This window comes from Empidonax traillii, unplaced genomic scaffold, assembly GCF_003031625.1.
Source record: "Empidonax traillii isolate 1590-97213 ecotype Southwest subspecies unplaced genomic scaffold, ASM303162v1 scaffold1189:size291722, whole genome shotgun sequence".
NCBI lineage: Eukaryota > Metazoa > Chordata > Aves > Passeriformes > Tyrannidae > Empidonax > Empidonax traillii.
Genome location: NW_020956382.1, coordinates 190,339 through 212,890, shown reverse-complemented (window position 1 = coordinate 212,890; position 22,552 = coordinate 190,339). Strand labels below are relative to the sequence as shown.

The 22,552-nt window shown below is 43.5% G+C and overlaps 1 protein-coding gene across 1 annotated transcript in view; it reads right to left on the bottom strand.

The window, feature by feature from the left end:
- The window catches only part of LOC114069098 (Down syndrome cell adhesion molecule homolog), a 184,677-nt gene that overhangs the window by 60,075 nt on the left and 102,050 nt on the right, over window positions 1-22,552 (bottom strand). The window contains exons 17-18 of the mRNA XM_027905653.1: window positions 17,704-17,837; window positions 3,680-3,833 (exon numbers count right to left, since the gene is read on the bottom strand). Coding sequence (XP_027761454.1) covers window positions 3,680-3,833; window positions 17,704-17,837 — 288 coding nt within the window. The remainder of the gene's footprint in view (window positions 1-3,679; window positions 3,834-17,703; window positions 17,838-22,552) is intronic.

The window sequence follows — 22,552 nt, the reverse complement described above, 5'->3', positions numbered from 1 at the left end:
ACTTTCATTGCCGTGATTATTTTCTGTTTGTTGGGTTTTTTCTTTATTATTTCTGGCAGTTAATTACAGAGAATAACAATCTGTTCTGAGAAATGAAGACACTAAAGAAAGAAAGAAATGTTAACTTGAATTAAGCTTTCATTTAAATTGGACTATCCATTTCACATCAAACCCCTATCTAGACATTCTCATTGTTCTCAAAGGAGTTCTTAAAGGGGTTATAATTAAGTTGACATAATTCAATTCAAAGTTAACTCTCATTAGCTGTCAGGATGGTATCATTACTTGGACAGTTACTGTGCAGTAAGAGGAGCAAAAAAAGAAGCAAAACAACTTCAAAACAACGGCCCACGGGATGTTTCAGCGTCGGGAACTTGTGGCAAAATCAAGCTAGAACTGCTTCTAACCCTGTGATGTGCTCTTTGCTTCTGACAGACTGGGGGGTGAGAAAGGTCTTGGAGACTATTAGCTCTGCCCGCCCTTCTTCACTGTGCATCCACTGCCCTTGTCACTGATCAGCACCTCCTCCCAGCTCTCTAAAAAGCCCTGTGATGCATTCATAAAGGAAATCTTGCACACGATGCAATCATTTCTAACCCAGCTACACCCGAAGTTCATAAAATTGCTATCTATCAGTATTCCTAGTGTCCATCAAAGCCTCCACAAATGGATTATTCACCGCTTTTTCAGTCCTAAGTGCATGTAAGAGGCTTTTCCTGAGCATCATCTAATGCAGACTTTATAATGGAGTACCACTGCAAGCTTAAGGTTGACTGGATGCATTCTACTGTCCTTTGAAATAAAGTCTTGTCCAGACTGACCTGTCTATATTGAAGTAATTAATTATTTTTCTTTAAAGTCATGTTTTCTCTTCATAGAAGTTATTTTTAAGTTCACTTATTTGTCATCATGGATTACGTTACATAAGCTTCAGAGGAGCAGAATTAATTCTGGTAAGCTGGATCAGTTTAAGCACATGTGGGTCAAGTTGCAACTTCTCAATTTTTTGGCAAACAGAGAGCAGCTGCGTCCTGCAATTCCTCCTGAGCAGGGGTTAAGAATCTTGGCACCTGCACAGCCTGCATTGATCTGTGTTCATCTTTGAACATTTCCCTCTTTCTTTAAATGCACAAGGAATGGAAAGAGAGAAATTCTCGTGCATTTTGTGCAGGGGTCCCTGAGCTCTGCTGGGTTTGCCTGCAGCCTCAGTCTATTAGTATTGCACCACTTCGATGGTTAATTGGTTTTACTTTTATTTCAGCATCTATTTTTATGCCTATTTTTATCTCCTTTTTTAAAAATTTCATCACCACACATCCATTCCACACAGGTGACACCTGAACAAAAAAAGAGGAGCACACTGAGACCTTTGCCCTGTTTCCCTGAGATGCTTCAAAATCTTCCTTCACCGATGTCCTTTATTACTCCTCATTCCTCTTTTAAGATCTCAGCTTTGGTCATACTGATGTTCACAGTGCAGTGTTCAGTTATTCTACGAGAAAGTCAACAATGCAAAAGCTCCACATTTTTCAGATCCTTCAGACTTTTCATGGCCTTTCAGACATCCTTCAGATCATTTCACTAACACTGTGTAGCTACTAAGAGAAAGAATTGTTTGAAAGGCTGTACAAAAAGTGCCAGAAAGAAGGTGACTCCTCTCAATTGATGGAAAAAACCCTATAAGCAATGGTGTGGGAAGCAAGGATTTCCCTGCTTCTTCAAGCTTAGTCTTCCTCACCCTGCCAGACTTTCTCTGTATTTACATCAATATATCCTCCACTGTGATCTGCAGTAGTGACACTGTAGCTGCTACAGGTTTCTCACAGCAATGTTGAAAAATATTCATCTCACATGACAAAAGCTTTGCCTAGAGGAGTGGCAAAGACAAAACGTGGAAGTTTCAATCCCAAGCCTGAGGAACCCTGTTTGCAGGTTCTATGCTTTGGGAAGCTGTGCTGTTCAAACAGTGCCCTCCAAACTCCAGCACTGCCATCCCTGACGATCAGAGAATCATAGAATGGTTTGGCTTGGAAGGGACCTTGAAGATCATCTCAGTCCAACTCCCTGCCATGAGCATGGACAACTTCCACTACCCCAGGTTGGTCAGAGCCCCATCCAGTCTGGCCTTGGACACTTCCAGGGATCCAGGGGCAGCCACAGCTTCTCTGGGCAACCTGGGCAACCCGTCTCCATAAGGAAGAATTTCTTCCTAATATCCAATCTAACCCTACTTTCTGTCAGTTGGGAGCCATTCCAGCTTGTCCTGTCACTCCAGGCCCTTCTAAACAGTCTCTCTCCATGTTTCTTGTCGGCTCCTTCAGGTTCTGGAAGGCCACAATTAGGTCACCCCAGAGCCTTCCCCTCTCCAGGCTGAAACAATCCCAATTCTCTAAACCTTTTCTCCCAGCAGAGCTGCTCCATCCCTATGATCATCCTGGTGCCTCCCCTGAACTTGCTCCAGCAGCTCCAAGTCCTCCCTGTGCTGTTCCCCAGGGCTGGAGGCAGCTCTGCAGGTGTGGGATCTCACTTGAGGGGGCAGAATCCCCTCCTCACAGTGCTTGGGATGCAGCCCAGGATAAAGCTCAGACAGTTAATCTACCACCATCAAACTGGTGATCTCCCACTCAGACTGGCAGGAATGCAAGAGTTCCTCATGGTGAGGTTGTTTGCTCTTCCAGGCAGAAAGTGCCTTCACGTTGGTGGCACAAGGCTGAGGTTCTGCAAAGCCTTTTTTAGAAAGTATCTCTCCTCATAATGCACTAGACTCTTTAACATTCCTCCATCATCAGGCACAGGAGAGAAGAATTAGCAGGCCTGTAAAACTGCAAAGTCAATTAAATGCATGCAATTTTGCAACTTTTGGGGTCTGTGCACTACTCTGCTCATAATGGCACAGGCTGTGATGGTACCAAGTTGAGTGGGGAAAAAAACAGCAGTCTGAAGACCTCGCCTAGAGATTAAATATGATGGAACTCTTCTCACTTTCCTGTCTATTTTCAAAGCTAAGGTAACTATGATATTGCAGGCATCACATCTCACAGAACAGGTAAGGCAGAACTCCTAGGCCCCAGCACTATCTTTTAATAGAACAACTGGTACAGCTGCAAATAAATATGCAAGATTTGAGGCACATTATCCCTTCATCACATCTGAAATAGAAGCAGCAAACTTCAAAGCTAATGCAAGTAGAGAACAATTGTTCAGAGATCAGATATGTTAATCAAACCATTTTATACAGAAGAGGGTACTTGTGGAGTACACAAGAGATATAACTAAGGAGGGGAATGATAAAGTTACCTCGTACAGCAAGAAAAAGAAATATATTCAGAGGGGGAGAGAGATCATGTGCAAACCCTCCGTACCCCACAAAAGAAGATAAAAAAATTCCTTCAAAAAAAAAAAAAAAAAGCAATATATTTCCTTCAAAGGAAAGGTAGGACGAGTTACCCCCCAGAGGAGCACGTCATCCTCTCTCTCTCTCTGCTGACTCCAGCAAAACCTCGAGCAATTAGCTGGGAGTTGTCTCTTCTGGAGGGAGAGAGAGAGGGAGAACTGAACTCGCTGCTGACAAACCCCGCCCTGGGTGAGCGGTGATGCGCGGAGAGGCCACGTGCCAATTATCACAGTAATTAGCATCGCAAAGCCCTGCCTCGCTCCCAGCGGGGGCTGTGGCTTGTACCTTTAGCCAGCGGCTCCACCGTGATGATCTCGCTGCTGTTGCCTCTTCCCGCGGCGGTCACTGCCACCACCCAGACGCTGTACTGCCGATTCCGGCTCAGGTTGGGGATTCTGTAGGAAAATGAGTCGGGAGAGGCTTCAAACTCGCTGATTACCTGTGGTGGGAGAGACAAATGTTTCCAGACTAAAATAAACAGCGTTTGGACAATGCCTGCTAAGCTGAGCGCTACAAAAGGCTGTTACTTCAGGGCTCTCCTGAATATCAATGGCTCCCAAACAGATGGCAGACGGCAATAAACAGAGCAGGCACAATAACTTGTTGCAATCCATTTCTATTCAGTGAATTTGGGCCTGTGTCTTGTTTACAGATCTCTTTTATTCAGATTTGGACTTTTATGGGCCTGTTTATTTTTACAGGGTTGGGAAAACAATTGAAGGGAACACATTTGACTGAATTTTGCCATCAATAGTTCTGACAAAGTGATTTGCGTCTGCACAAAACTTGCCCAACAGAGGATTCAGTCCTGCATCTGCTGTGAAATCTGGAGTTTACTGGTTGAGATATGTCTGCTAGAAGCTTTGATGTTTCTCATTCTTGGCTTTGGTGGTTTATTCCTTCAGCAGTGGAGCGAACCAAGAAATAAAAACTGTGTTCTGTAACGGACTGTTCAAACTCCCCCTCTCCTCCAAGTCTAGTTCTGTGCAGTCACAGAATTACTTCCATTCAAAGGCTCCCAGCTGAAGGTCATCTCAGCCAGTTAGCTGCATTAGCAGGGAAGGACAAGTGCTGGAAGAAATGCCAGTTCAGTCTATTGTCACACTGTCACTCAAGTGCCTCGGCCGCGGGGCTGCGGCGAAGCCGAGCAGCTGCTCTGCAGTACCTGCTCATCTCTGAGAGGCTCTGCAGCCTCCTTGGAGCAACCTGTGCAAGGGAAAGCATGGAGAAACATAAAGATTCCTCCAGGGAACGTGGCTTTGTGCACCTCAGCACATCCCTCCACAGGAAGCTCGGTGGAGGAGAAGGGAAACCTCAGCGCTGCTCAGTAGAGCCACTTTTATTTCTGATATGAGCTTTGTGATGCTGGTATGTGAAAATAGAGGGGAAATGAAGCATTAGAATGAATAATACTCACTTCCCTGTGCAATGCTGAGCATGGTAACAGCTAACTATCACCAGGCTAAAAATAATTACAACGTTAATGACGTAGAAAAGAAGATTTTATGAGGAATCAGCATTAAAAATAATGCATCACTGTAATCTAAACTTGGTTCAGACTGACAGAAAGTGTGCAAGGAGTCTCTTTGATATACAAATAATCTGCTTGTGATAAAGGCCAATTCCATCTGATTAGCATTTCAAAAGGCACATTGACCTGAAAATATTGGAATATGTAGTCCTTCAAAGTGAATTCCAAATAAACAGGGGATGTTTCTGAGGTATCATTAAACACCTCTCCAGTGTGAATTGGTAGAGTTTCAGCTACTGAACGGGTCACTGCACTTCTCTGTTCTTGAGCTGGCATCTCCCACAGCCAGGGGAAGAGGGGAGTTCATCTCATCTCACTTTGGAAATCTAGACTGAAGACATCTGTACCTGAGCCAGACTCCCTTCACAGACCATGCAGAGGCTTCTACAAGGACACATTCTGTTTATTCCATGGTTACTAACTTCTCTGGGAAGACTGGTTTTCTCCTGCTAAGTCACCCAGGCTCAGCACAAGCCCAAACGGGGACCTTGCCTTTTTTTCTTGCCCATCTCATCGCTCCTTTCCTTGTCAAAATGCCAAGTCAGCTTGTCCCATTTAACAAGCATTTGCCTGGGTTCCCACTTCTGATATGAAGAGGTCAGTGCAGCCAGACACTCCTATTATTATGTGAAATACTGCAGCAGGTTTTGAGAACCATCTGTCTTGACATTTATACGGGGATATTGGACAAATGCCCGTAGCTTGACAGGCTGGATCTTTGTGAGGTCATACATAAAAATTAATGTATTGATCATGGCACAGGAGGCCGAATTTTAATATTCATGAGGCAGCATTTCCTAGGGTTAATTTGAAAGTCAAGCAGGCCAGGCTGTCTGTGGCACTTGGGCTCCACTCAGTAATGCAGTTATGTAGCACAGGTTACTTCTAAACCACCCGTGGATGCAGCATTTAGGAACGTTTTCACAACAGCTAAACATCACAGAATTCCTCATTGCTCACTTTCATTCCAGCAAACATCAGACCAGTTAAATTTACACTCTTTTCCCCATGATTCCTCTGGTTTATGAAAGGCACATATGGCTGTCTTTGGAAACCACTCCTAATACAGCCAATCTCCTGCTTGAAATGCCTCACTGCCCTGCAAAATTGTCTCAAAACAGAGGAGCTCTCTCTCTCCCTGGAACCCCAAAGATGGAAGAATCACAGATTTAGCTTTTAGATGCCTTGCCTTCAGTTCCTTTCTTTCACTCGCAGAGAACCAGCATCAGTCACGCACTTGCATCTATAGCTATTCCAAACGTAAAATCAATTTATTCTCAGAATTAATTTATTAATTGAATCTGGGAAATGTACCTTCACTAAATAAATGATTCTCATTTTCTTTAAAACAAACTGCAATAGCAGAAGAGTTTAGTTTCTAACTGGTTAACATACATCTTCTGTTTCCTCAGCTCACATTCCCTTTTAAACACTTGGGGATGCTCCAGTGACAAAGAATCGATTTTCCTTTAAACTTTTGCCTGTCATTTCAATTAGACTAACATGCCAGGGACTTTGATTACACAAGGAGGAAAAAAAAAAAAAAAGGCAGCTTTGTCAGCAAAGGGAAGATTAAACCATTGAAATGAGAAATATTTTAAAGGAATGTCACCTTGTCACATATTGGTCTGTGCATGTGCCAGTATAAAACATGTGCTGCAGTTCTGTCTCAGGAGCAGTAACGTGCTTGCTCAAGGTTTTTTTTTTTTTTTTTCCTTCTAATCACTATTTTTCTTCAGCTTATAGATGATGGGTTAATTTTTCTTCTGTCTTTAGCTCAGTGTCCAGAAAGGATAGACAGAGATCAGTCTCTAAGAAGCCAGCAAGGGCTGTGAAGAATGAAATGAAATTAAATCCGAGCCCTTTATCAGGATGCGGTCAATCTACTTCCCAAACCAGGCAATGGCAAGATATGCTGAGGAACAGCCACTGCAGGGAACATCAATTTCCTCTGATGCAACTTCAGCTCTACTGCTGTGCATTCCTTCACACACTTTGAAGCAGGATGCCATCTTCTGGCATTTCTGACTCCTTTAAAAGCGCAATTAAATGGGTAGTGTGCAGACACTCTGATGCCTCTGGCTTTTATTTTTGTTTGTTTCTTTTATTTGTTGCTTTGTTTGTTGTGTGGGTTATTTTTTTTTTTTTTTTTAATCCAGCCTGGGTAAAAGGTTGCTTTAGAAAAAATTAAAAACCAGTTTTCTAAGTGATCAGAGAGTTTCCCAAACAGACTTAAGACAACAGGTACCATCTACTGTGGACTGGAAGGTTATTTAGGGAAAGAAAGCCTGCACCTTGCTTACAGCTGGTTCTACACAACTTGTGATGCCAGATGGGTGCACTGCAGATCTTTATCTTCTCATCATCCAGGAAGCTTGGAGGAGTCATAAGGAGACTTTAGGGACTTGAGTGAAAAGCAAGAAATGTGCCAGGTTTGTGGTGTGTGTTGTGAAGTAAGAGCATAAATTGGTATTTCTTACCTGTGTATTTGCTGCCTCACCTTGAAAACTAAAAAATACATGTACATACAACCTAGGCTAGCAAGTGTGTTTTCCCTGTGCATTTTGGTAGAAAATATGGCCATAGCATCATCTAAAGGACCCTGAGAGTTCAGCCAAGGCTATATTTCTTCTTAAACCAGGTTCAAAAAGGTGTTTTTCCAACCTGATTTTGGAGACTTACAATTAAAAGAGGTTTTGCAACTCCCTAGGCTGCACAACCTATCCCATTGCCTAATCTTATGGTTAGAAATCTTTTCTTGTAATCTAGCTCGAGTTTCCTGCTGCACTTTAAGCCCATAGCTTCTTTTGCAGGCTCTTAGGAACATGGGGAGTAGATTATTACCTTGATCTTTGCACCAGCCTTTAATCTGCATGAAGTTTTATCTTTCCTTCCCCCAGCAGTACCCTTATCTTTTTACAACTAAATAACCCTGATGCTTTCAACATTGTCCAGAAATCCCATTTTCTCCAGCAGTTCCTCTAAGAATATCTGCTGTTATCCTTCAGACTGTCAAACGGTGGTCCACGGCTTTCTCAAACACAGTTTCCAAACCTGTTTTCAACAATTCCAGGGTTTCTCATTTGGCTTTTCACAACAGGATCATAAAGGCAGCTGATGTTCGTCTTGGGATGCACAATAACCTCAAAACCCTGTTCTGAAGAGCCAAGCCAATTGCTCTCTACCCAGTACTTATGGAGTTGATTATTCATACCACCCAGTTTCTTGCTATATCTTATCTAACATTTTGCAGACCAGTTTTCCCAGCTCATCAAGATCTGTCTGAATTCTAGTTGTGTCTCCTGTGTACATGCAATCCCTCCCAGCCTTATATCTCCTGCAAATTTAATAGGCAGCCTCCCTATTTCATTATCCAGGTCACTAATGGAACCACTCCACAAAAGTGGACTCGGGAGAGATACTCGTGTGTCTCCCTCCTGCCCACAACAACAAACCACTGGTTTTGCAGGCTCCCTCAGAGCAGCAATCAGTTTTATATCTGGTCTGAGCTGAATCAGTGAAATGCTGTTTGCATAGCTGGGTTCCTCCCAATAAACATCAATCCTCTGGGCTTTATCTCCACTGCTAAGTGGGAGACAGCCAGGCAGTGTGTTGAAAACTCCATCCCAAGGATCCACACTGGCTTTTAAACTTGGTCTCTAGCTCAGTTTTGTACTGCTTTAAATAGCTCTTTTCAAAACAAAATCTGCTTTAGCCCAGTGCTGCTCCTTGGCCCTTGTTTAACCGGCAGTGCAGATGAGGCCTATAATAAGCACTGAGTAATTAAAGTAAGTTTTTAGCTCTGTGTGGTGAAAACACAAAGATCCATCTTCTTGAACACCATCACAGAACTGTCTACCCAGCTCTACTTCAGGCCTTTGTTGTTCCTGGAAATCCCAGAATCATCAGAGCTGTAAGAGACCTTTATGATCATCTACCCCAACTGTCACTCCAGCATCACCATAATCACCCCCAGAACACAACCCACATCCAGGTGCCTCTGGAACACTTCCAGAGAGAGTGGCTCCACCAACACCCTGGGCAACTTATTCCAAGGCCTGACCACTCTTGCAGTGAATTTTTTTTTTCCTAATATCTGATCTGAACCTGCCCTGGCACAATTTGAGGCCATTTTCTCTCATCCTTTCAATTGGGACATGTCAGAAGAGCCCGACCCCACCCCGCCCCCTCCCTGCCCCCTCCTGTCAGGGAGTTACAGAGAGCAATGAGGTCCCCCCTGAGCCTCCTCTGCTCCAGATAACCCCCCCCAGCTCCCTCAGCTGCTGCTCACAGGACATGTTTTCCAGATCCTTCCCCACCTTTGTTGCCCTTCTCTGGATGCGCTCCACCACTTCAGTGTCCTTTTGGAAGTGAGGGGCCCAGATCTGAACACAGTGCTTGAGGCATGTGATGTTTTATTTTAAAAATTATGTTTTAGAGCCTCCTGGACTCACAGGTTGTCCAGTAACATGGGATATAACCAGTTGTTTCTACCTGGAAGCAAACTGGGGCAATACAAAATCAATACATTTCTCTATTTATAGAGAATGAACTTCAACTTCTGCATCCCTGAACAGAGCAGGCAGACCACTGATCTGCCCTCCCAGTGAACTCCCTGAAGATGTGAAACTCTGCCTGAGGTCATGAGTTGTACTTTTCTTGAGGACTGCTGGCTTTTGCCTTGCTTCCTTTCACACATGAACAGGCTGTCAGAGCTGCAAATAACCACCAATCCTGGACCACGGTCTCCAGTAGAGACTCTTGGCTGCCACTTTGGTCACACAAAGGTTTCTGTTCAGGTTTATGTTTTGAGACCTTTATCTCCTTCCCTGTGAGGGTGGTGAGGCCCTGGCACAGGTTGCCCAGAGAGGATGCGGATGCCCCATCTTTGGTTGTGTTTAAGGCCAGGTTGGACTGAGCTTTGAGGAACCTGGCCTAGTGGGAGGTGTCCCAGCCCGTGGCAGGGGGTTGGAACTGGATGATCTTTAAGGTCCCTTCCAGCCCAAACTATTCTTTGATTCGAGGATCTACTCTTCACTCAACATTATGGAAGGCAAATGCTGGAAACAGAAGCTTCTGCACAAGGAAGAATGCAGCTAGCATATAACATTTTTTTTTTTAATTTATTTCCTTAAATATGAAACTGAAATGTTAGAAAGTGTAAGATGGAAATTTTGGAAACGACAGACTTAACTCCCCACCTTGCCATTGTCAGGGAAATCTTGCAAACCCATTTCCAGGAATTACACCTGGAAGAGAGCCCACTGCCTGGAGTTCCACGTGGTCAAGGAGTCTGTTGTGGGGAAGCCACCGACATACACCCCCTGCCTGCCCCTTTGGAGAAACACAGAGAGTCCATCAGCCTCCTGGAGCTGGTGAAGGGTCTAGAAGATGTCTCATGAGGAGCAGCTGAGGGAGCTGGAGGTGATTATTCTGGAGAAGAGGAGACTCAGGGGGGACCTCATTGCTCTCTACAACTCCCTGACAGGACGGTGCAGTGAGGGGGTTGGGCTCTTCTGCCACATCCCAAGGGAAAGGACAAGAGGGAGTGGCCTGAAGTTTTGTCAGGGAGGTTCAGATGAGAGATTAAAAAATTTTTTTCACTGCAGGAGTGGTCAGCGTTGGAATGGTCTGCTCAGGGAGGTGGTGGAGTCCCCATCCCTGGAGGTGTCCAAGGAACTTCCACCAAGGACTCCCTGCCAGACTATATTGATACACCTGCATGTGAGACTTGGGAGTGAGACAAGGAGGGAGTTTTACGAAAAAGAAAATCAATATTAAATTTGGTTTAGTAGGGCTTTACAAGGAGACCTTTTGAAAATTGTATAGAAAGAGCACATCATCAGAGTCAATTTGTAGTCTGTCACATCTCTCCTGAGGTCTGCTCCCTGACAAAAACAAGATAGGCAAAAAATGTAAAGTTGACAAAGCAATTAAAATAATGAATGTGCTATGTTTGGGAGCTGGCACCAAAGCTGATAAATAACTACGGAAAAAGCTAAAAATAGTACATGTGATATATTAAAAAAGACACATTTTAAGTACCATCCAAAATGAGGTTCTAAAATAACCCCCAAATTATACACTATTTCTGTGCTAAATAAAGAACGAGAATTAATAAACATAAATATCTTCATGCTGTAAAAAGTACTATATAGATACAGTGATAAATACTGCTTGTAATATACCAATCAATGAACATATATTTTGAATTCAACCTTACAGGTTCTGCTGACTCTAAATAAGTTTCTGTTCAACAGTAACTTTATCTGCTTAGCCAACTTCTGCCAGCTCCCTCTCCCCTTTTTTTCAGACTTTCCTTTCAATCACTGAAGCTTTCACAACAGATCATTGGTGGCTTATAATTGCTTTCACTCCATTTTCCATGCCTTTTATTCAAGTCTTTAATCTGGAGAGGAGCTGAGGGTCAGAAAATGTGATGCAAACCCGAAGTCTGAGTTTGGACAGATCCCATGCCAAATCAGGAGGAAACTTGTGTCTGCCTGAAAGAATGGTGTGGAAAATACCTGGATACTAGGAATTTATGCCAGATAATTCTTTAAAGATTTAGTTAAGTATAATTGTATATACTTCCACATCTAGTTTAAGTTGCATGTCGTCTGGTTTGAGATGACCACATGTACTTTTTCTGAGTAAACAAAGAGCTTTGGGAAGGAGATTCGTCCAGCTTCTCCCAGACCTCCAGCTTCTTCCCTTTAATGAAGGGAAAGCCTTGATGACCCCAGAAAAAGCATAGATGTCTCTATTTGAGGTGTCTGAAGTAAGATGAACTAAATCCCACTTTGAGTCAACAAATTACAGAGAGAGAGAGAGAAGAGACGACTCTTTTCTTCCACAGGGCAACCCTGAAAATCTCCTTTATATGCCTTGGACGAAATACCATTAACAAATTGCAAAGAACACCCTCCATGTGTTTTCTGGAACATTCTGCCATTAGGGAATGCATTCATGTCATACAGGACTTAATAAGAAACCAAGATATTTGGCCTAAGTGTTTTCCACTGGCACCTTTTGAAAACTCTGTGACCAGAATTGGGAAGCTTCAGTCAATGGATTTGTGGGAGAGACAAAGGAAACCTGGAGAAACAATGTGATTGATGCCACTTCTGCTGGACAGAGAAAAACCCACTGTAATACACCCTCCTTAGCAATCATTCCTATAGTTTTTCCCTCAATGTGATGCTCTACAGATTGACAGTAAAAGGTCCATTGAGATGTGAGAAACAGATTAATATTTTAGTCAGTGCTGCTGCTGGTTATCCTATCAAAGGACTGAGCAGACACAATGTCCAGGGGAACAGGGTTTTTTGTTCAGGCATCACATGCCTGGTTTTTAATCTGACAGCCAGTTAAATCATGTCATTTTCTTTTCCTCTTAGTGGGTTTAAACCAAAGCAAAAAAATGAAACAAATACAGAGGTCTAACAGGCTTAAGAGTATGTTTCTCACAGAAAAATGAGCAAACCAAAAAAATCATTATCTGCCTGCCCCAAACAGTCCCAGATGTTGGTCAGCTCCCAGTGTCAATTATGTTTCCGAGTAAATTAACTTGAGTTTTGGCCAAATATAAGATTATTTCCTTCTTCTCCATCATTACTTCGCACCTCTTCGTCTACTGCATATTCCAAACCCAGCTGTTTCACAGAAATATTTCCAAGCCACCATGAACCTTTGCTGGGCTTTCAGCTTTTGGCTCTTTCTAAATCCCTTGGAGAAGTCCAGAACTGTAAATTAAAGTTTTCCTTTCCAACATGGGTACCAGGGTCTGACTGTAGGGTTTGCACTATGAGATGAGTCTTATTCATCACCCCTATTTCAGCATTTGGGGTGTGGTCTGTGTTCTGGTTCATCATCCAGCTAATCCAGCTGATGCTTTCATCATGACAGCATCATCTGGGATCTTTGCAGGAACATTCTCACTCCATTCTTCTGGTTCAACAGCATCTTGCCCTGGAATTTCTTCTCCTTCCAGACCTGGTCATTTGGGACCTCAGTCCATGTGGGTTTAAGGGACAAATCATATCTCTAAGCACAATCTCCCAACTAGCAACAGTTTGATAGGCTAACACTTCAAAACTACTTTCAGATTAAAGAGCAGAGAATAAACTGGTTCTTCTGATCAGAAATATCAGGGTTTTCAATATCTACCTGCATGTTTTGCAAGCTTCTTGTCATATTTGCCAGTCTTTGGTTACTTGGGGTGGAAAGTCAGGTTAAGAGCTGAGAAAATACAGAGCAGTTACATCATTTGTGTGTCAATGAACAGTGTGACATCATTCAATCAGAAATACAAATGTTAAAATCTATTTTGACCTGTTGATTAGCAAAGTGTTGTTGTTGCTCTTGGAACTGAGTTGGGGGTGATCTGCTGGTTGGTCATTCACTGATAGGAGCAAACATATTAAACAGTCTTATCCTGCTGTTTCTAACAAAGCAGGTCATTAATTTGTGCATCAGTCTAAAGCTTTCTCCAAAAAATATCTGGGAATTAATGGAAAGGAGTCATGTATGTACAACAGCACTGTAAAAAGATAATAAATGGAGACCATTCTCCTTCTTGTTGGTTTTCCTTTTTCAGGACACTGTCAGTTGGTTGTCTTTCTTCCACTCATGTGGAACTCACTTAAGACGTGAAATAAGATGACCTCACTACCACTCTCTGATTTCCTGATAGTAAAAGCTAAAAGCAGATCTTGTTTGGGCAACCAGGCATAGAAAGAGTTCAGATGGGAAAGACAAACAGTCCTGCCAATGGCCTAAAATGTCATACAGGTTTTATTGGAGTCTTTTTCCCCTCTCTGACTTCGGAGACATCTTGGTGCCAGTCTAACACATTTCTTCTCAGAGAGTTGCACATTAGTTCTACCACTGTTTGGTTTCAGTTGTTGTAAACATATATTTTGGGCCAACCCTTCCAGTTTTAAACTTCCATAAAGTAATAGAATTGAGGTTGGGAGGTTCCTCTGGAGGTCACCTGGTCCAGCCTCCTTCTCAAAGCGAGTTTAATTGCATCAAGTTACTCCGGGGCATGTCTAGAAGAATTCCATGCATGGAGATCCCACAGTCCCCCTGGGCTCCAGTTCCAATATTTGACCATGATCTCGTGATTTTTTTTTTCCCCCATGTCAAAACTTTTCCCACTCTGCAGCTTCAAGAAGAGCTTGGTTGCATCTTCTCTGGATCCTGTGATGAAACAGTTGTAGATGGCAATAAAGTCTCTCCTGAGCCTTCTTTTATCAGGGCTGGCAGCCTGTCCTTGTGCATGAACACTTTCTCAGCCCTTCCTCCACCAGGAAATCCTGTTTCCTAACCTGCATTCTCCTGCCTCCAGCACACTCCATGCTTCTCTAGGAGTTGGATTTTCCCTGTTCCAAGATCAAATTTTCCCAGGCTGGCCAGCCATTGCACACTGTGTGCCACAGTGACCTTTTACAGACTCTTTCTGTCACCTAAATTTTATTTGGTCTAATCCAACTGATTCCTCCTTAAGCAGTGGACTGACTTGAATGCACCAAGAGCTTAGCAGTGTTTGTTTTTTATCAGAAAACAGTTAAATCTCAATTTTTACACCTCTTTCAAGAGCCCTGCCAATACACATCTACAACCCCAAGGCAGCAGGTGTTGGAGCAGCTCCCCACACAACCAGGTGGGAATTGAACCACTCCGAGTTCTGTGCTGGGATTCAAACTGTGTTCCATGTCTGTGGCACCACGGGGAAAATCCCACTGTCAGGATGGGACAGCAGCCAACAGCACAGGCTGGTGCTACCCTGAGAGCTGGGCAGAATGAGTGCCATGAGCATCCTGCTGGGAATGAGCACACCGAGATGGAATCTGGCCAACGTGGGACCAACAGGTGGTTTGGAGGAGCCAGATCCTATAAGGAGCTGGGCACTGATGTGGGAGGAAGTGGGGAGAAGAACTGCAGGAGTGTGGGCTATGAGTTAGCGTAAAGGATAATTATTTTAACTTAAATTCTGTGTTTGGTTGTTTGGGTTTTTGTTTGTTTCTTATATTTGAAGGATGAAGGACCCATAAAGTATTTCTGCATTTTTCCTACATTTTCAGGAAAAAAAAAAAAAAAAAAAAGAAGAGAAAGTTTTGCCTAATTATGCCTAAACAGTGTGATATTGGATCTTTTCTTGCCCTTTGTCTTGGCTAAAGAGCAGACTGCAGTGGAGAACCTCTCTTATTTTTTTCCACACATTAATCATATTTGTGGTTTGAAACATCCCAGACAGATACTGTCCTTTTAACTCGAAATATTTAAAGAGGAAATGATATTTAAAGATAAAGTGCACAGGGACAGCAGAAGTTTTAACAGTTTCTGCCCTTGTAAAGCAAACTGAACAGTGCAAGAGGGCAGCAAGTTTTCATTTTATAATATGCCAGGGTTGTGCTTGTAATAAAAATATGCACAATATGACCAACAGAGTTAATTAGTTTTCCTGCTGGTGACTTAAACACCAAACAAAACAGTGTTGTTGTGTAAAGGGCTGTCTTGTTAACCTGTCTAAAATGTACTGCATTGACCTGTTCCCGGCAGAGACTTACTGCTTGTAAAATACAATCTGCAAAGAATGCAGCCTTTCCCTTTTGTCTTTCTCCTCACTGGTGCTTGAAAGCTGAGTTTGCCTTTCTGCTCAAATAGCAGACTTTTAGCAAAGTTATTTTGCAAACAGGGCTGTGACTGATGGAGAAAGTCTGTTGATGAAGTTTTTATGGCTCTATACCTGCAGCTACAGCACCTGCTACTTATGGTGGCAGAAGAGATGTTAAAGACAGAGGTCTTTTATTTATTCTCCTCCTCACCCTAATTTATGACCTCTTCCTCTGTCAGCTGCTTGTCTCTGCCAACAATGAATCAAACAAGAACTTCCCTGAGATGTAGAAAGTGTATCTGCACAGCAGTGTTTGCATTTGAGCATCTCTGCAGCAGGTTTGTTTCACTGCAGAGCAGCTCTGAATAAAACAGCTCTTTATTTCCCAGTCCTCTCAAGAATGAAAGGTAACAGAACATTTTGTCAGAAATAAAGCTGGGGGGGGGATGTGTCTTATATTAAATACGTCCTTGCATTTATTTTAAGATATCCAACGTGGCTTCTGGAAACACTCAAAAAAACCCCCCAAACAAACTACTCTTGTTGTCCATCACTGAGGTGCTCCAAAAGGTAGCTGTGCAATAAGCAGCTTTGTATGTGAGAGAACTGCATATCAGAGAAGAGTATTTTTAGCTGAGGATGTTTATTTTGCTGGTGATGTAAACGCAGGAAAAAAACGTTGGTAGCAAAGCCCTAGGAAGAAACACTGCAGCTCTGTGCATGGGAAGGAACTCGAGAGGGCCAGTAGCACCACCTGGTGTTCTCTCCAAGCCCCCAGAGAGGAGCTTGGTCCTTTCTCACACCACTCCTCTAAACTCCGACCTGTTTAACCCACTGAGCGCCACAGAAATGTAGGAACCGTGATGGGAAAATCTCCAGCTAATTTACATCCAAAAGGTATGCAGAAGGTAGCTGGGGTTGCACGGCTACAATCATGGGAGTAACAGAGTTAGGAGACAGTAGTCATGGAATAAATCATGGGATCACAAGGTGGTTTGGATTGGAAGGGGCCTTAAAGATCAGCCAGTTCCACCCCCTGCCATGGGCAGGAACACCTTCCACTAGACCTGAGCAACCACAGGTTGCTCTGAGCCCCCTCCAACCTGGCCTTGAGCACTTGCAGGGATGGGGAGTCCACAGCTTCTCTGGGCAAATGAAGCAAAGACTCCAACCCTTAGCTTGGGATGTGGATAATAAATCCTGCATCAGTTTAATCACACCCATCAATGGACATGTGTGTTTTAGCCTCTCTTGCCTTGAGTTACCTGCAGAGTTAGTGCAGCTGCTGGAAGAGTGGGTTGGGTGAGGCTGTGCCTGCCCGCAGGGTGACACACCCTCAGGCCTTCCTCTCTCTCTCAGCCAGCTCTGAAAACAAGCCTGAGGCACTTTTGGAAATCTCTGGAAAAGTATTTTCCTTGTCTATTAAACTAGGATTGCGTTGTGCAACTTGCAGTGCTACCTTTGATGGGACATCCTGCTTAAAAACTGTATCCAAACCTTGGTAAACCCAAATCCAAACCTCAGATATAAAACAAATAAGTAATTTTTTACACGTACATGAAAATAAATATGCGCGGCTATTTACAAAGAGCAATTGGCCCTTGTGTTTAAAGATAACTGGATTTCTTTGTGACTCAGAGAAGGAGGAAGATAACCTGATATTCAATTCAAATTTCCTCTTGTCACTTCCTCAGCAAGTAGTGCTAGAGTGGGTCAATACTCCAGCCATAAATAAGCTTATTCACAAGCAAATGTTTGTTTATAAGTCATTATGTTCCTTCACACATGAATACTCAAGCCAAAAAGGCAGAAACTTAGATAAAAACACATCAAGGATGGGTATATAAATACTTGCCTCCAGCTGCAACAGGGCTCGTGCAGCTGGTCCTCTAAAACAAACCAAACCTCAAAAGATGCTCCACTTCCATTGTGAGTTTTGAAATTATTTGTAAGCCAGTGCTCTGCAGTAGGTTTTAAACAGTGCAAAAGTTTGGCAGGTGGGAATAAACCAAACCCAACTCTCAGTCCCCTCCGTGGCCTCAGGATCCCCCCTAGGGTAAGCAAACGGCAGGGGATGAAGGGGCAGAGAGAACATCCAGCACTGAGTATGTTCAAACATCATGTTCCAGAGCCACCAGTCAGTGCTGTGGGACTTACTGTGGGGTAGGGGTGTGAGCAGAACACGGTGTATTTCCGAATGATGCCGTTCAGCTTGAGGGGAGGGAGCCAGGACACGAAGACGGTGGAGGCCGAAGCCGCGGCTGCTTTAACGCCAGCGGGAGGACCTGGAACTGGAGAAACAAGGTGTGTTAGAGCGGCCCAAGGTGACAGAGTCATCCCAGGGTGACAGAGGAGGAAAGAGGGAAAAGGGGAACGCACTGCTTTGGTAACTGGGCCCCCCATGGATTGAGATGGATGCTCTATGTGAGGGAGCAGCCTCCACCCTGCTCCGTCAGGGGAGAAGGTTTGGAGCGCTGTTCCCCCGTCTGAAGAGAGAGAGGCTCTGCTTCAGAGGGCCCCAAAGAAGAAGCTGACACTGATGGTTAAACTTTTGAGCAGTTTTCCTCCTCTCAGCCTGCATAGAATCATAGAATAAACCCTAGGATGGTTTGGATTGGAAGGGACCCCCAAGATCATCCAGTTCCACCCCCTGCCATGGGCAGGGACACCTTCCACCAGCCCAGGTTGCTCCAAGCCCCGTCCAACCTGGCCTTGGACACTTCCAGGGATCCAGGGGCAGCCACAGCTTCTCTGGGCAACCTGTGCCAGGGCCTGCCCACCCTCACAGGTAAATCTAACCTCAGCTTCCCCTCTTTCAGTTCAAACCCAAATGCACGTTGGCTGGGGTCAGTGAAATTGCCAGGCAACATATTGCTGCTATAAATTGTCAACTCTGAACACGAAACTCATGCCAAATTATTATTCACTGTATAAATAATACAGATGTGAACAGTTTAATGGCCAGGGACAGTAGAGCTGTGACTTTAATGAAGTGCAGTGTAAATGAGCAGTCAGCACTCCCTGACACGACCCAGGTCTAGCAAGTGCTGCGATGTGTGAGGAGACGTCAGGGCATGGAGTGTCCTTGTCCCTTGTCCTGCCCTCAACAGCTCAGATCTCTATCTGGCACTTCAGTCTGTGAACACGTATCTATTTATCTAATTACAGCAGCTATCTATGTAAGCCACCAAAAACTGTCACAGAGGAAGAGGGGGGGAAAAAAATTCCCTGTCTAAAATCACGTGTAAAAAGCTTCAGCTAGGAAATGCTAAAATGTTGCTACGTAATCTCAACTCTATCCCCTTGCACGCTCTCCTTTTGAGAAAGGCTTTAATTTCATGAGCATATGTTGTTTTTCAAACACACATTACAGTGTACAATGTCCTCCAACTTTGGAAACACTGTTATACTAATTTGCAGAAATCCTAGAATTTTTCCTGCATGCTAGAATCTCACATTATACACAAGCTTGTACTTAAACAAAATAACAAGGGCTACATCTAACATCAGAATAAATGGTTCTGAAGCTTCCTGAAAAACACTCCTTTCATCAAAATATTTGAGAACATTTTAAAAACTAATAAAGGATTTGAAATATACTTTAACACTGCACGTGGTCAATATTCATGTCAAATGATTCAAATAGGCATTTTGTGTTGGAAATTACTAGATATGGTATGAAAGACAAAATGAAACTCTTTGATGGACTCTGTTCTATACAGAACTTTGGTTTCATGAGGAATCCACTATTTTGTCTAATTTTGACAAAAATGTTAAAATTTCCATTAAATTAAAATTGCATAGCTTGGTCTTCAGTTTAACAGAAAGCAGTTACTGTGCAGCACAGATGCAAACCCCCTTGTCCATAAAGCCAGTCTCCATAGGTGGATTCTGATCTTTGTTTTACCTCATTCATGTGTGTAGATATTATGGTGCTACAAAACTTTGCCTACAGAGAGAAGCCAGACACACTTGGGTCTAAGTTTTCCCGGCTTTGTGGCAAGTTGTAAAAATAATATAAGGAAGACTTCAATTTTATATCTGCACAGGTGCTACTGGAAGATGAAAAAAACCCCCAAAACATGACGAGCACCACTCAGTGCAACATCTCTGAATATGTATTTTCTATTTATAGTGTGCTGAGAAAGCTAATTAGGCATCAAGTGAGAACGTCATGATGATAATTGCGTGCAAACCCAGCCCCTTGCTGCAAAGGGGCTAATTCAGTTAGCAGTTCTATCCACTGCAGGGTAAATATTGATGCTTGACAGCATTCAACTTGTTATTTATACCCAGCTCGTTAGAAATGCTATTTGCTCCCACTGCTGAAGAGTGAAAGCTGGCTCTCCAGGGTAATTACCTAAGCCACAGGAGGATTCCTTTATGGTTTAGCAATGTTTTCTGGAAATCACCGCAAATGGATGGATGAGGTTAAGGTAATTTATTGTTAAATTAGGGTGTGATCTATAGGGACAGGTTCTGACGGTAATTGGTCATGGCTGTCAAGCGTTGAGGGATTAACTCAGAATTCATCAAGAATTTTCCAGTCAACAGACGTACGTGGAAAACATCCCTTGTCACTGCTGTGTTGCTATCTAGTAGGGGACTAGCAGAAAGAAATTCAGGAAACTCAAATTTCTGACCCAAGGACCCCTCCTCAGCATGTGGGGGTTGGAATCAGGCAAGAGTTTTTGCAGAGGTGCCAAAATTATTCTGAATGTTCCTCTTCCTGATGCGTTGTCTTTGTTTGCTGGGTTGTGCACATGGAAACCACTGTGTGTCATTCCACTGTGTGTGTGGAAGTAGTTCAGGCTTCCTGAGATTTCTGGTGCCTCCCAGAGCATCCCTGTCCTCTGTCCAGAAGATAAAGTCACTGGTCAAACTCACCCCCCCTGTGCCTAAACAAGGCTATTATGAGACAGCTCAACATTAACTTAAAATTTCTTACTAAAACTGGGTTTCTTGAGGAAGTTCTGGTCGGGGAGTGCTGTGCCTGCCTCATCTTGGAGAGGAAAAAAGACCTGACTTAAGGTATTTCCCCTCATTGCCATTGCATCCTGCAGCCTATCTGGCTTCAGTCATTATGAGGCAGCAGTATCAGGAGACTGAATTCTCCGTGGACCTTTTTTTTTTTTTTTTAGCACACTGATTCCCACAGATCCCAGCTGAATGTGCACAATGACACAGTTTTTTTTTTTTTTTTTTTTTTTTTTTTTTTTTTTTTTTTTTTTTTTCCCCATGGTCACTGGGGGTACAACAGTGCTAAGAAGCCAGAGGACGACCCGAGCTGAGCACAGAGAAGCAGAGCGCTGCCTCTAGACAACTTTTCAGCCTTCCAGGGAGCAGATTTGGCAAATTTAAGATCAAAGATGGCCTCATTCTCCAGCTAGCAAGCCTTTGAAAGCCACGGAAATAGCGTGCTGCTTTCATGTGGAGGAGAACGCTTTGTATTCCTGACAGTGCAAGTGAAATGCTAACGCGGAGAAGGCAATTATACTGATACAGAGAGTCTGGGAAACGGCGTTTAGATGTGCCAGATAACGGGGAGGAGCTCCAGGAACTTTCTCATTCCCCTTTTCCTAAGCAGAGAGAGATTAACACCATTTTTCTTCGCGGTGCTGAACAGCAGGGAGGCAAATGCACAGGAGCGTTTAACAGTGATATCACCCATATATCAGAAGATTCAACCCTGTTCTCTAATAGCTTTTTAATTCTCCACAGCACAGAACTACCCTACTGCCAGTTGCACTTAAAAAAAAAATCAAAATAAAAATAAGCTCCTGACTGCTGCCTGTTTGTTTAAATACATGTCCCACCTACAGTGCAGACCTAAGGCAGCCTAAACACAGTCACATGTGCTGCCCACCCCTCATTCAGGCTGAAGTGGCTTCATATTTAGCACACCATTTCTAGCAAATCCTGCCAGTTTCACAAGGGGAACGTTTCTTATTCTACACTTTTTTTTTTTTTTCCTAGTCAAAAAGATAAAATTGGAGTTCTTTCACACTAGAAAAAAATGCATTAGGGGTCATTAAGGGCAGTTTTCCATCACAGAGCCCAGCCATCCTCATCAGCCCAAGCAGAGCTCAGCTCCAAACAGTACTGAACATGTACTTGATTTGATTTATGTTTATTCACTTTAAAATAATCATAAAGCTTTTTTTTAGATGGTATCTATACATCCATCTCCCTCATGCCAATCAACAGGAAGCTTGGTGCCCAGAGAGAGAGAGAAAGGAGAGGAGGAAAATCCCTCTGGATTCAGGCAGCCTCACAGTGAGGTTTAATGCTATTCCTTCTCCCTCCCTGCAGCTTTCCCCTTGCTCTGAATTCCAGAGAGCTGGAAGGACAGCACTGCTGCACCCAGCAAAGTCTTCTGTGAATGCAAACAGCTTTCTGTGCGTGGGAATGCGTTTTGTCAAGAGAAAATTCCCGACTGCTGGAAGCTTTCCCTGGACAGGCTCTGGGGAGCTGTGCGTGCCCTGCCCTGGCCACTTCTGCTCAAGGTCAGGGGTGATGGTACCAGCCAAGGTCATGTCTTGGCCGTGTTTGGGGAGCAAATTAATAGTTTCCACTGTATTTTGCTCATGTTGCATCTGCAGCACAGGAACAGAGAGGGAATTCGTCACACAGCGCTCCTTCTTGCTAAAAAATGGAGCAGCTTCTGAGACCTCATTTTGAACACAGCAAGGAAAGGAATTTGAAGAACTACTTTAATTTTTAATGATTCAGTAAATCAAGTCTTCAGGTGAAGGGGATGAGCAGCTTATTAGAAGCTGTAAAGTGGAAAGGGTAAGGGGCAAACCACCATGAATTCTTAAAAATTGGACATTTCTGTTGGGTTTATTTTTCTGCCAGGAGGAACTCCAAAAGGAGCAGTTCCTTTTTCTGAAGGCCAAGGGGAGAAGAAAAGCCAGACAAAACCCAGAAATATGATCACACTGAAAGAAAAGCTCGTTTTTTGAAAGCTCACTTCCTATTATTTGCTCGAGCCGTTCCCATTTCC